At 39.6% G+C, this 12,530-nt stretch overlaps 1 protein-coding gene across 1 annotated transcript; it reads right to left on the minus strand.

Annotated features, from left to right (window-relative positions):
• Positions 1-1,933: 1,933 nt before the first annotated feature.
• gpr155b (G protein-coupled receptor 155b) lies at positions 1,934-10,840 on the minus strand. Its single transcript, XM_085369642.1, has 20 exons — positions 10,766-10,840; positions 10,107-10,315; positions 9,851-9,998; positions 9,634-9,763; positions 8,661-8,839; positions 8,332-8,484; positions 8,162-8,229; positions 7,650-7,821; positions 7,256-7,411; positions 6,970-7,053; positions 6,713-6,836; positions 6,505-6,589; positions 6,223-6,310; positions 5,731-5,956; positions 5,508-5,585; positions 5,088-5,242; positions 4,633-4,728; positions 4,466-4,530; positions 4,233-4,370; positions 1,934-3,541 (listed from the first exon to the last, which is right to left on the minus strand). Exons 2-20 carry the CDS (start codon positions 10,262-10,264, stop codon positions 3,031-3,033), a joined length of 2,814 nt encoding a protein of 937 aa, XP_085225768.1. The 5' UTR covers positions 10,265-10,315; positions 10,766-10,840; the 3' UTR covers positions 1,934-3,030.
• Positions 10,841-12,530: the final 1,690 nt, after the last annotated feature.

Raw genomic sequence — 12,530 nt, forward strand, 5'->3', positions numbered from 1 at the left:
AACCTGCTGACCGACATTAAAATGTCTTACTTTATCTCAGTGCTTTGCAACACGCGCATACACACTCAGACATTTTTGTTCATGCAAACACAAAGACACACACACACCTTCATGTTAACTGAGGCAGGCACTCTTTAAAAAAAGGTGAATCACATTTTTATCAAACATCATAAACACAAGGACCTGATGTTGATTGCATGAACCAGTATGGTGTTTGTTGGCAGAGGATCAAAAGATGGAAATATATGCATGGGGACCAAATACATTAGTAGGTCAACAAAAAAAAATAAATCACAGCAAACATTAGTTTGACATTAACATGATCTGTGTCCCTGACATTTTTTAAACATGCATATATTTCCATCCACCTTTTATAACTTCGCCAACACACTGTAAACTTCATAGTAGCAATAGTGTAAAACAGCAACAACGTAACAGGCATTTACGAAAGTGCAACCACACAGTTTTGTAACTCTGCCCACTTAAAAAGTAATAATAATAAAATTGCATCCAACAACCATTTAATTTTTTTTTTTTTCAATTCGGCTCAAGCCTGCTTTAATGTCACCTGAGGATGACACTCCTTGAACATCCCAGTTTGACCACTTTCAATTGCACATCTTCGATTTCCAAACGCAAAGGAAACACACTAGGTCTGGAGCACTACTGGGATTGTATTCACTATTCACAGAGAAGTCAAGTCTAGGGTAGCGCAAGGTCTACGGTGACCATCAGGGCCGCAATTTCCAGGGGGGGATAGGGGGGTATGACCCCCCCAATAATTAGACATTAATTAGGGGCAGTCATGCAGATCCTTACATTTATACTTGGTAGCCGCACCCCTAATGGTCATTTACAGCATCCAATACAACTTTCCTAATTTACCATATATGGATACACATAGCTGATGTGTGTGTGTGTGACACAAATGCTCAGGCCCCTATAAAACAGGATGTGTGGAGGTATGCCGTACCCTCTCTGCACCTCGGGAAGAAGGGTAACAAACTTCTTCTCTCTTTCCTGTTTCTGTTCCATACATTCCTAGCATCTCCCAACTGTGGCTTCCTATTTCCTTTTATGACAGGCAGACCCCCACTTTTACATTACAGTTACAAATTACACACACACACTCAGGCTTATAGCTAAACCAGCCTAAAACACGCACACACATTCACAAATCCTTTCTTATTCCTCTGATTTACAGCTGGACCCTATCATCTAAACAAACTTCACCACATTTTATTCTAATCGTTTTCTTGTGCTCACAACACCCGGCCTGCTGACGACATGCAGGGGCATCTGGATTTATAACACAAATTTCTAGTGTCGCCACTGAAAAGACTAGAAATGGGGGTAATACATTAGATGTTGGCTAGTCTACAGTGGGATTCAGCACTCCTATTGGACCAGAGCGTAGAGTGTCTACGTTCACCGTAGACTCCGGGCCAATGAAAAGACGTAACCGTCTACAGTGACCGCAGACTTTGCTACCGTAGACTCGACACATTTTGAACAGGATCTTTTTAAATGGACAGAGTAGTAGAACTTTCTTACAGATGTAAACAGTTTAGCAGTGGTTTGTAAAGAAAGATAAGCCATTTGAAACAAAAACAGGACTGTATCTGTGACAACGTGAGCCCTCTGGCTTTACCTGTCTTTCATTCAAATGGACAGATTTGTCATTCCAATAACTACTGTACGTGCTTTTGTCTTCTGTTGTGTAGGTTGGGCTCAAAGGCAAAGAACATGAGAGGAATTTTGGCTGAATTCTCAAATTAAGCCCGTATGAGGTGGTGCTCCACCATGGATGAGTGAATTCAAAATCAGTCCTGAACAAATATTTAAAACTAAACAGCTGCAACACAATTACAGTTGCAAAGAAAACAAACTTCCTCTGCAGCATCACCAAGAGACAGCTATCCAGTGAGTTGCATAATTTAAAAAAAAAAAAAAAAAAACAAAAAGGGAAGAATGTATTTATTCAGTTAGTGCAAACAGCTCATTGCTGAGGAGAAGTCCATACTGCTGAGTCATGCAAGCAGTCAGCATAGACTGGAGCTTTTAAAAAAGACACAGCGTGCAAAATGATAACTGAACTAACAGGCAGATTCTGGACGCTTTGATATCCCCTGAAAGAAAATATGACATTGTTCTTTGATAGAAATGTCACAGGCTGTCACTGAGTAGTTTACTGACGGCTTTTCTGGTCTTCTCACCACGTGCATGCTTATCTTAAATATTATTTATTTAAGCATGGTCATTTAAGTTAATTTCTTTGAAAAATATATCCAGAAAGCAATCAAGGAAATAAAACTTTTACCTGCTACAATTGGGACTGATTCTGTACTGTTTACATCTCAGAGTGATTCCAGTGAGAAAACTGAGAGCAAAATAATCGATGAAAATAAAATAGAATAATATAATAGCCATAATAAAATTCCAAAGGGCTCTTTCCACAACCAAAAGGAGGCAAGTAACAGTCGGAAGTGATCGTTTCGCCTTTTTAACTTTTTAACCCCAACCATCAATTTCCTTGTTTAAGTTCCTTCTAATACAGGGGTGGGGAATCCAGACCTCAGGGGACGATGTCCTGCAGCTTTTAGATCTCACCCTGGGTCAACATACCTGAATCAAATTATTAGTTCCTTATCAGGCCTCTGGAGAACTTCAAGACATGTTGAAGAGGTAATTTAGCCATTTGAGTCAGCTGTGTTGGATCAAGGACACATCTGAAACCTCCAGGCCCTTGAGGTCTGGAGTTCCCCACCCCTGTTCTAAAGCAACTGCAAGCGCAACCTCTCTCCCGATTAGCTAATAAGTTGATATTCAACTGGGAACCACCCTGAATATACAAGGACAAATAACCCAATTCTGGTGGGCAAATGAGTGTCTCATATGATCCAGATTCAACCTTAAGTGGCCTTTGAAGCAGCTGCACCATAAGGCACTTCTGCTTTGGCACTCAGCTATGGTGGCCGTCGCTTGGTATGCCGAAAGCTTTGTTCATCACTTTCATCATCTTGATCCCTCCTACTCTTCCTCCCGTCTTGGCTGCGTGAAGTGATAAAGAAAGTTGGGTTCATCCTTGAAGCTGTGCTGACCTGTCAACACTCCTCCCCGCTGAAGACGGGCACCATACAGCTGTGCCTCGGCTCGTCCAGCGCTGAGGCCTCGTTCCACCAGCCAATCTACTAAGTCACTGCCTCGGAACACATTTTCAAGATGGGACTGGGGATACTGATGAAACTGGGGAGGGCTTGAAGCATTACCATGCTGAGAATTGGTGGGTTCGTGGTCAAGGGAGGTTCCTGGTGCATCAGGGTTGGAAATATGCGCTTGCAATTCATTCTCGGGCTCTAGGTGGGGTTGACTCGGAAGCAAACACTGGCTGCTGGATTTATCTGGATTGTGGTTTCGGTTAAGAATCTGTGAGTGATCGTTTAGCTGACCCTGATCACTAGAATTTGTGTTTAGGTAAAGGGGTTCATGGGCTGAGGAATGTCTCAGAACTTCATTTTCATCCTCCAGTCCTCCTCCAAACCTGTTAGTATCAGAGGAAGGATTCACCTGTCGAAGTGTTCACACTCTCCCCTGAGCCACTATGATGATGATGGTGATGGTGAAGAAAAGAAGAGGGAATGGGCAGGCAAAAGAAAGGAAGGGTACATGAAAGGAATAAAAGAGAAAGCAAAGGAAGGATTATAAGGCATAAAGAAGGTATAGAGATAATATAAATTATTTTGTGTTAGAACGATAGCACCCAGGACTTGTAAAAAAAAAAAAAGTTTTAGTTTTGTAGTAGGGTGACTAAATTTGATCTTCAGTATTTTAAAACAGGCACGGCAGAGTATAAAATTAAAATGGTTAGACTTGATTTTAAGAAAAATAACATTCTTATGTAGAGGGAAACCCATAAACTGATGCAACATGCAAAGAGGATTCAGAGACAAACTGGAAAATCAGAAGTAATTATTTGGACATGCTCAGAATTGAACAAGAACACGATTTAAAAAAAAAAAGAGAGAGAGAGAATTCAAACTCAAAAACGGAGATCTCTAATAATTTTTTTTCCGTGTTTACTTCAAAAATATTTTGCTTAGAGGGAATAAATTCTATAAGATGATGTGAGGGGTGATTTAAAAACAAATCATATACACAAACTGTACTATGTAACACACACAAATGTCCTTAAAGAAAACCCCACACAAATACATGCAAACAAGTACTCATACCTGCGTGTGTGTACTATGTCTTGTACACACTGGTCTTTGTGGTAGCGGACAAACTGAGTACAGGTGAGCCTGACCTCCTCTGGTACACCCGAGGGACTCAAATCATCAATGTCCCTGCCCTGCCACAGGCTAAGCAATCTAAAGAAAATGCAGACAAAAAAAACTTGTTCTAGTATTGTTTTATTTATTTGATCACAAATTAATTTAGAAACCACAATGAAGTCTCAGATCACCTCTTCTTAAAAGGCAAGATGATTAGGTGTCTGTCCAGACCAAAAATCCCAAAGGACAAAAAGCCCTGGGGGAAAAAAGAAAACAAAATGTAGTAGATACAACTGAACATAGTATTTTTTTTTACTCGCAACACTTCATATATACAATAAGCTGATGTATGAGATACCTGTCCATAGTTAGCCACAGCACAGAAGAACTGTAGTTCAAGGTAGAGCCTTCCTGGATCTTTGTTGAACAACCACCACAGACAGCTGGACAGGTTCTTCATTTAGGCAGAAACATTCACCAATCAGGCACCAGGACATTGTTATGGCATGCATTACAACTTTCCATTTTTACAAACAGGTAATCCAACGTAGCATAAGGTTACTAATTATTAACAGCTTTTATATTAATCCAGATGTTTATATCATAAACAAGATAGATAAGTAGATAAAGACAACACTACAAAGGATTTATTATATTTAAAGGTCTCATTCATCTAACTGATAACACTGTTTGAAGGCAATTTTCATACACTTGTAATGTCCATATAAATGGTGATTTAAATGTGGATGACAACAGCATCAGTCCATTCACACATTTTCTCACACATAATCATAAAGAGTGTTTCATCCTTACTGCTAGCAGGCTGACTATGAGCAGCAGACAGAGCAGAACATGTCTCACAGTCTGTTTATCGTCTGTGGTTTGAAGCCCGGGTGGTGGAAGATTCAGCGGCTGCTCAGAGGAGGAAGTACTTTGCTGATGCCCATCACACAGCGCCCCAATGTGGCCTAGAGAGGAAGAGAATTCCAAGTAAAGATGACAAAGCCAACTTTATGGTTGTAAACCATCTTTATTGGATTATACAGACTACTGTTGGCTATACACTTGGTTTAGTTATAAAAATGCATAATAATCAACCACAGAAGACAAACATTTAAATTTGTGTCATTTACTTATTGTTAGAATTAAAATAACAGAATTCATAATAAAACTAATGAAACGTCACAATTTACTCTGAACGGTGAATGGTGAGGTGAAATGTATGTTTATTACCTGTGCTGTTCGTGTGGTCCCTCTGTGTACTGGCTATCATATCAGGTATGGGCTGGAGAGGAGAGAAACCGTGGAGGTCTGCACAGCAACAGAACAGAATGAATGAACATATTTACTGCACATCATCTGGTTACAAACTCAATGACAACAGATAACAGAGATTCAGACTCAGATTATGTTTAAGTTAGAATAAACTAAAGACAAAGTGAAAGAATGGAGTTACCCGAGTTGATACCACAGGCAGGTGAATTTGACATCTGTGTCTGCTCTTGCTGTTGGTGTGAATCCTCCAGGCCACCAGGGACCCTCACCTCATCATTGATACCAGTTACAGTAGCTCTGCTCAGGGCTTGGTAGCCGCTCTGCTCCCAGTCTCCCTGGCTGAGACCCATCAAAGATATTGCACCGAGAACCAGGCTGACCGCAAGAATTACTGCAGTGCTGATTATCTGGAGGAGAATTGATGAGATTATGAATTAAACTTCCCAAACAAACCTTGTTCTAGAATTCCTGAAGTGTGCTTTTTATAAATATTACTTTAATTTGGTAAAAGAATTTCAGTGCGTTTTCTCCACATACAGCATTAAACCTGAACTTAAAATAAAAAGTCTTGAGCTGAAAAAAAAAAGGAAAAAGACTGGACAAAAATAAACAAAGAGTTCAGAACGACTCTTTAGAAAGTGTAATGTAGAGTTACAGCAGGTATTGTTCCAACCTGGGCTCTGCCATAGAAGAAGGCAGAGTCTATCGTATCACTCCTCTCTCCTGATATGAGAAGACCACCAACCATTAGGAAAGGAACCCTGTGCGTGGAGAAAGGTTGAATAATTTTGTTATTACTTAGACTTTAGATCATATTCTCTGATATGATCTTCTTTTATTGTCTCCACAAAGAAAAAGAAAGTCACATTTCAATCAGTAAAAGTTTTAAAATGTTTCATTCTCTTATTCTATTGTCAATTAAAATATCCTTATTCATTTCTCTGTGGTGGCCTACCCCCAACCCAAAATCATGAATACTCCTGGTCGGAGTCTCAGCAGATCATCTCTGTTAGTCAGAGCCAGACAGAGAGGGATTAAACCTGAAAAAGAGAACAAAACATTCAAATACAATCACCAACATCTACCAGCTAAACACAAATCATTTGACTTTTGGGGTATTTCATTCATAAAACAGGTGTAACCACTTACAGGTATTCACTTACCTGTCCAAATGTATGTACTGTAAAGAGACCCATAGAGCAAAGTGAAGGTGAGAATTTTGCCGAGCAGGTTGTCCTCTTGTTTCACCAAGAAATTCCACAGGATCATACTGACACACACTAGGAACTATAGAGAAAAGTACAGAGTTTAAGGTACAACATGTACCTATACAAGGTTCTCAATTAACATTTCATGAATGAATCAATTGAATTAAACACTGAAATCTCATTTTAAAAAATGTTTTCGAAATAAGACTGACCTGGGCCAGGAATAGATTTAGCGCAAATAGGTGAGGGAGTTTGTTAAATTTCCTGCTGAGCAGCATCACCGCTATGGTCCACACCTGAATGAAGATAATCATACTCGATCATTTGATATGTCTATATTTGGAAAATCAATCATGACACCAGCTATCATCCACAACTTCCTGTGCTTAAGCTCTAGGTGTTGTTAAAGCATTTCTGTGCTTCTTCTTTATCATTTTAAAATTCTTCCCTGTCCCACTGATACAACCAGAGCACTGGGGTGAATTCAAAGGCACTTACCAGAGCTATAAGGCTGACAATGCTGATGTTGAAGCTTACATTTTCAAGCTCTGTAACCAAGGGGGTTGGGTCCATTAAAGGGATTGTTAATAGCCAGGCGGACACATACATGATTGGTGCCGACAAGAATGTACTGATTACCATCCCTGACGTTACCTAAAAAAACCCAAACAAACAGGATTTGGGGGTGAGAGAATGTAAAAACCAAGTTTAAAATACCTGGCTAAGTGTCGACCATGTGGGTTTCCATGCCATCATTACCAGTAGCATGAAAGATGGAACATTTTAGTCACAAGGGAGTCCTCTTCTCTTTGTGTTTCAACAACAACAACAAAAAGTAATATTCCTTTCATACAGCTTTTTAAAGTATGATTGTTACATTAAGAGAACATACCACTTCTAACTCCATGTTATAGTGTCCAGCATAGATGGCCACACTGGGGGCTGTTGGGAAAACTCCATATAAGAAAGCAAAGTTGGACAAACTTGTGTGATTGGCACTCGTGCTGTTCACTCCAGTGTCCAGAATATCCACCATGTCTTTACAGACCAGCGGCATTATCAAGCTGAAAGGATGACATTGAGAGAGACAGACAAAAATATACTCATGGAGCTGTGTAATCAACCAAAAACCAAACTGACTATTAAAAACACTTCTGTACTTCATATTTTGTTCATTTTCTTTAAGAGTTCTTGGTGAAGCTTAAAGGCTTGTTGCCATTTTAGAAAGATGCATTTCCGTATTTTTGAAGACAGAGTGTATCTTGCATTACATATTATATACAAAATAATGGCAACTAACACAAAAATATGTACCATGCAAAATATGGTCAAATACAAAAACCCACTAGCTCAGGCCACCTTAAACCAATTACGCTCACACTATTCCATTCAGGCTTCACTTACAGTTTGGCTGTGATGAGCAATATCAAGGCAACTCCAGTGTCTCTGGTTAATTTTCTAAGCTGACCAACCTGCCAAATAAGACGGCAGCTGATGATATCCTTCATGGTAAGTAAAACAGGTTATCCTTAGGAGAAGAAAAAAAGATAGACAAACACAAGAGTGCAACTCACCATAGTGAGGCCAAGGTAAAACAACGCTGCCCCTCCAAAAGAGTTTGCGAGACCATCTATAAACTCTGACAACACAGCAGGGATCTGCTGGCCCAGCGCAAAGTGAGAGATGATTCCCACTATCACCATGAACACTATTGGGTTCTTCAACACCTAGAGTGAAAAAAATAATAAAAATTAAAACTCGAAGACCTAAAATTGGTGCAAAAGGTCAAAGTGGGAAACAGCTACAAATGTACAAATTGGGTCCTTAAAGTTTGCAAATAAAGTAAACCTTAGGATATACAGGTGTATTAATGCACTTGTCAAAACACCTGCATGCTTAGTACCTGTAAGACAACAACTCCCAGGATGCCAAGACTACTGTGCTGTGGATGGCTGGCCTGTCTCCACCTCTGCACCTCACAAAGAGCAAAGCCGATGGGATTGAGGAGCATGAGGGATACAGGAGCAACCAGGTATATGTACTGGAGGTATTCTGGATATGTACTTCGATACAAAGCATCAACTAGAAAAGTGAAGACAGAGAGGCAATGAAATATATACACACTCTCTATGTCTTAATTAGATAAGATTAAGATAGAGTTTATTGCCATTGGCACAAAGCAGTACAGCTGCTGGTGGATTTATCAGTCTTTCTCACAAAATTATCTTCTTAAAGATCAAGATCCATTTTGACAGCTTTTTGGCTTTCCGTATGTTAAGAAGAGGAATTATTCTCCTGTCTATAGCAAGTTATATCGTTTGCCAGTCCCCTGTACCATGACTCCTCTTCTATAATGCAGCTGAGGATGGCTGTGCCATAACCATATCTACATACTTTATGGTGATCTTTTCTGAGTAGAGGCACAGTCAAAGGTTTACAATCATAGGTGCTGAAGTGGCATCCTTGGGAGGCTCCTGTGTTGACTGAAAGCTTGGCAGAGCTGTTTTGTACCGTCACCAACGGTGATCTGTGAGCAAGGAAGTCTAGGATGGAGATGCCCTGAGACCCTATATGTGTGCTACCTGAAGTTTGATATCAACGTTGAAAGGTCATTATGGTTTTCCAGTAGGGTGTTGTCCTGGATCCCTGACCAGTGTGTATTCCGTTGTTTATGGGTAGTTAAAACTTTGATTCCCTGCCACATATCTCAGCAGCAGCACTTAAGTTATTGGGAATATGCTTCCTTGGCAGCCTTGATAGCACTTTGTAGCTCATATCGAACCTGTTTATACTCTGTGTTATTCCCTGACATGAGAGGACTTTCTCCACTGCTAACCCTGAATGAAGAGCAAACAGTAATGTTTTGTTGCACTTACCTATAGGATATCCAAGGGCGAAGTCATTACTCTGAGTAGCAAAGATGGCATACAGACCAGCCTTGCTGTATCTGTTGTCTGGACTGGCCACCATCAGTGTCAGCACACATACCAGCACAAAGACTGTCACCTACACAGGACAGAAGCGTGATGATCAGGTTTTTGTTTTCTATAAATCTTCAGCATAATGCAAACTTACAAGTGGTTAGACACAAACCTTAGCAACCAAGACACTCCACAGAAATGCCCATATGACATTTCTGAAGTCCAACAGCACCATGTTTTTAAAAAGCAGCGCTGGAAGAGCAAACTTGGATACGAAGTTCCCCAAACCTTTAGCCTGGCTCTCTGTGATGATGTCACCCCTGGGTGGGGGGGGATAAATACACATTTACACTAGGCACTTACTACATTTCCCAGCCAATATTTTGGGAAAACTGGGCAAAAACATGGTCTAATTCTCAATCACCTACCTGCCTGCTATATAGCCACACAGTATGATGCCAAAGCACTCCAGGAGAGCTGGGAAGAGCTTGTCTATGGACATGTGAGGTCCTGCAGCAGGCCCTGTCAGAGTGCTATGGGAGATGTTCTTCCCATGGATTAACACATAGCTGTTGGTTGTCTCCATTGTGATGTGGGACAGGGTGATCAGAGAGGTCAGGTGAGGAATATCAGCACACTAAGGGAGGACGCCGAGAGGAAACTATCAGAGGTTGGAGCGATTCAAAAACAGGCAACATAGAAATATAACAGCGGGTAAACTAAGACTAAGAGCAAATTGCAACGTCACGTCTATAGAATTTAAAAAGGGCTTTAGACAAATATGTAAATGAAAGGTTAGCGACTGGTTGAGTCTCAGGGTTACCAGCATCTCTATTTACGCATCCGCGTCACTATAAGCGATGTTAGCACGGTGCCTTTTTTTTTTAAATGCAATATCCGGAAATATTTAAAGTCTACCAACGCTGATACAAAATATGCTATTTTCCAAACAAGCACCGTTTCTACTGCCTACCGCAGGTTAGCGCTAGCATAATTAAATGCTAAAAACGAATACGAGGGCGCGGTAACTTTACATCTGACTGAGTGTGCTGTTTAAAATACTTTGTTTCACAGCGACACCTCCTACCTCTCTATTTTAGACGAACATCGTTGTGCAGAAAAGCTCGCTGTGCAATTCCGTGTTATTGTCATTTGGATACAATCTGACAGCTGCTGAGATGTGGCAACGCCCTGAAAAATGACTGACAGATGATTCAGCCAATGAGAGCCGAGGTATGTTGGCACACAACTGTGATTGGGTTTTCAAAAAGTTTGGCGTGTCGCAGCGTCATGTGCGCTGGATTTATTGAATTTAGGGAAAGTGTGCAAAAATTGCAGGTATTTTTGTCGTTTATCAGCTATAAATGTTTGTTGCACGTTTTCTGTGGAAAAAAAGAAATAGTGCCTCAAATAATGATTGTAAGTTCCAGAGGTGATGATTTTATAAACATACCTTTACGGTTTAAGCAATTACTGAATAAATCCTTCACTTGATGATACTGAGCAAATGTGAGGAGGTATGACTGAGCCTGCGCAAGGAAAACTGTTGGATTTCAAGTCCATCAATAAGACTTGAACTGGTATGTAGTCACAGAAGTGATATACTTATTAAAGTAACGTGAAGAAGACTGTATGTAACTGAAATGATGGGAAACAATAAATCAGTTCAGAGGAAGGAGGGGTAAAAATAAGGGGAAGACGATGGGGAGATGAAAATCCATCCAGTTTACATCAGGGGTGTGGATTCAATATCACTAAAGGAAGTGACAGTCATGTTAAGGGGCAGACACAGTTTACTGACATAATTTCATCTAACTAAAAATGATTACATAATGAAATTTGAAAACTGAAAGAAAAAAAATGGATGATCTTATACTTGCAAAACAGTTCTTATATTTTAGTTTTGTAATGTGGGCTTTTTAAACTCTAATTCAGCAGGGTGGGTTTCTTAACATTACATTGTGATTTGAGTGATACACCACATCAAGCAGGGATAAATTATGCCAAAGGAGCAAAATGTCTGAGACGACTCCCAAGTTCTGCAGCTCAAGAAAAGATTGAGATCGAGCCTGCACTTGCAGTAACACAATGTGAAATAATAATCAGTCATACTGCTGGGTAATGAAAGTTGCACATACTATAATTCTGCCTAATTATGTTACAGAAGACACAAACAAAACAAAAATAAAACAGACAATGCCTTCTTTGATCTCACTCAGAAGAATGTATTTGCTGATTTTATTGCACAGATATGTAAAAGATGCATATTTTTATTTGGCAATACAAAAGAAAAGTCACTTCATCTGGATCCTGCCACTACAATGCATCGTTCCCATTTTATCACATGATCATTGTACAGTCATATCAAATTACTTACAATGCATAACAGAATAAAAGCGCTCCATTTTCACCCCCAAGCAAAGAACATAAAGCATTGTTTTAAAGTAAATAAGTTTGTGTATGATTGTCTTTAAGAGTTCCTTTTTGACATGTAGGTTTCAAAATCCATACATGTATCATATATATGGATCATACACGATCCATACATGTACTGTATATGTACGATCCATCATGTATACATGATCCCTACATGATGGATCATGTATACATGATGGATCATGTATACCGGACAGTTTTAAAGCAATGCTTTGTGAAGCAAACACATAATACTGCACAGTTCTTAAACATAACTTAAAATAATACCATCATTCAATATTGGTTGTTGAAATTATACTGATACAAACACATGACCTTCATATTAAGTCAAGGGAGCTTTGACAAAAAAACAAACAAAAAAAACAACAACAAAAAAACGCAAAACAAAAATCAGTTCAATTATGTTGCCATATTCC

This window comes from Diplotaxodon limnothrissa, linkage group LG13, assembly GCF_057381915.1.
Source record: "Diplotaxodon limnothrissa isolate DT_005_m linkage group LG13, D_limnothrissa_male_GT1.1, whole genome shotgun sequence".
In the NCBI taxonomy this organism is placed as follows: domain Eukaryota; kingdom Metazoa; phylum Chordata; class Actinopteri; order Cichliformes; family Cichlidae; genus Diplotaxodon; species Diplotaxodon limnothrissa.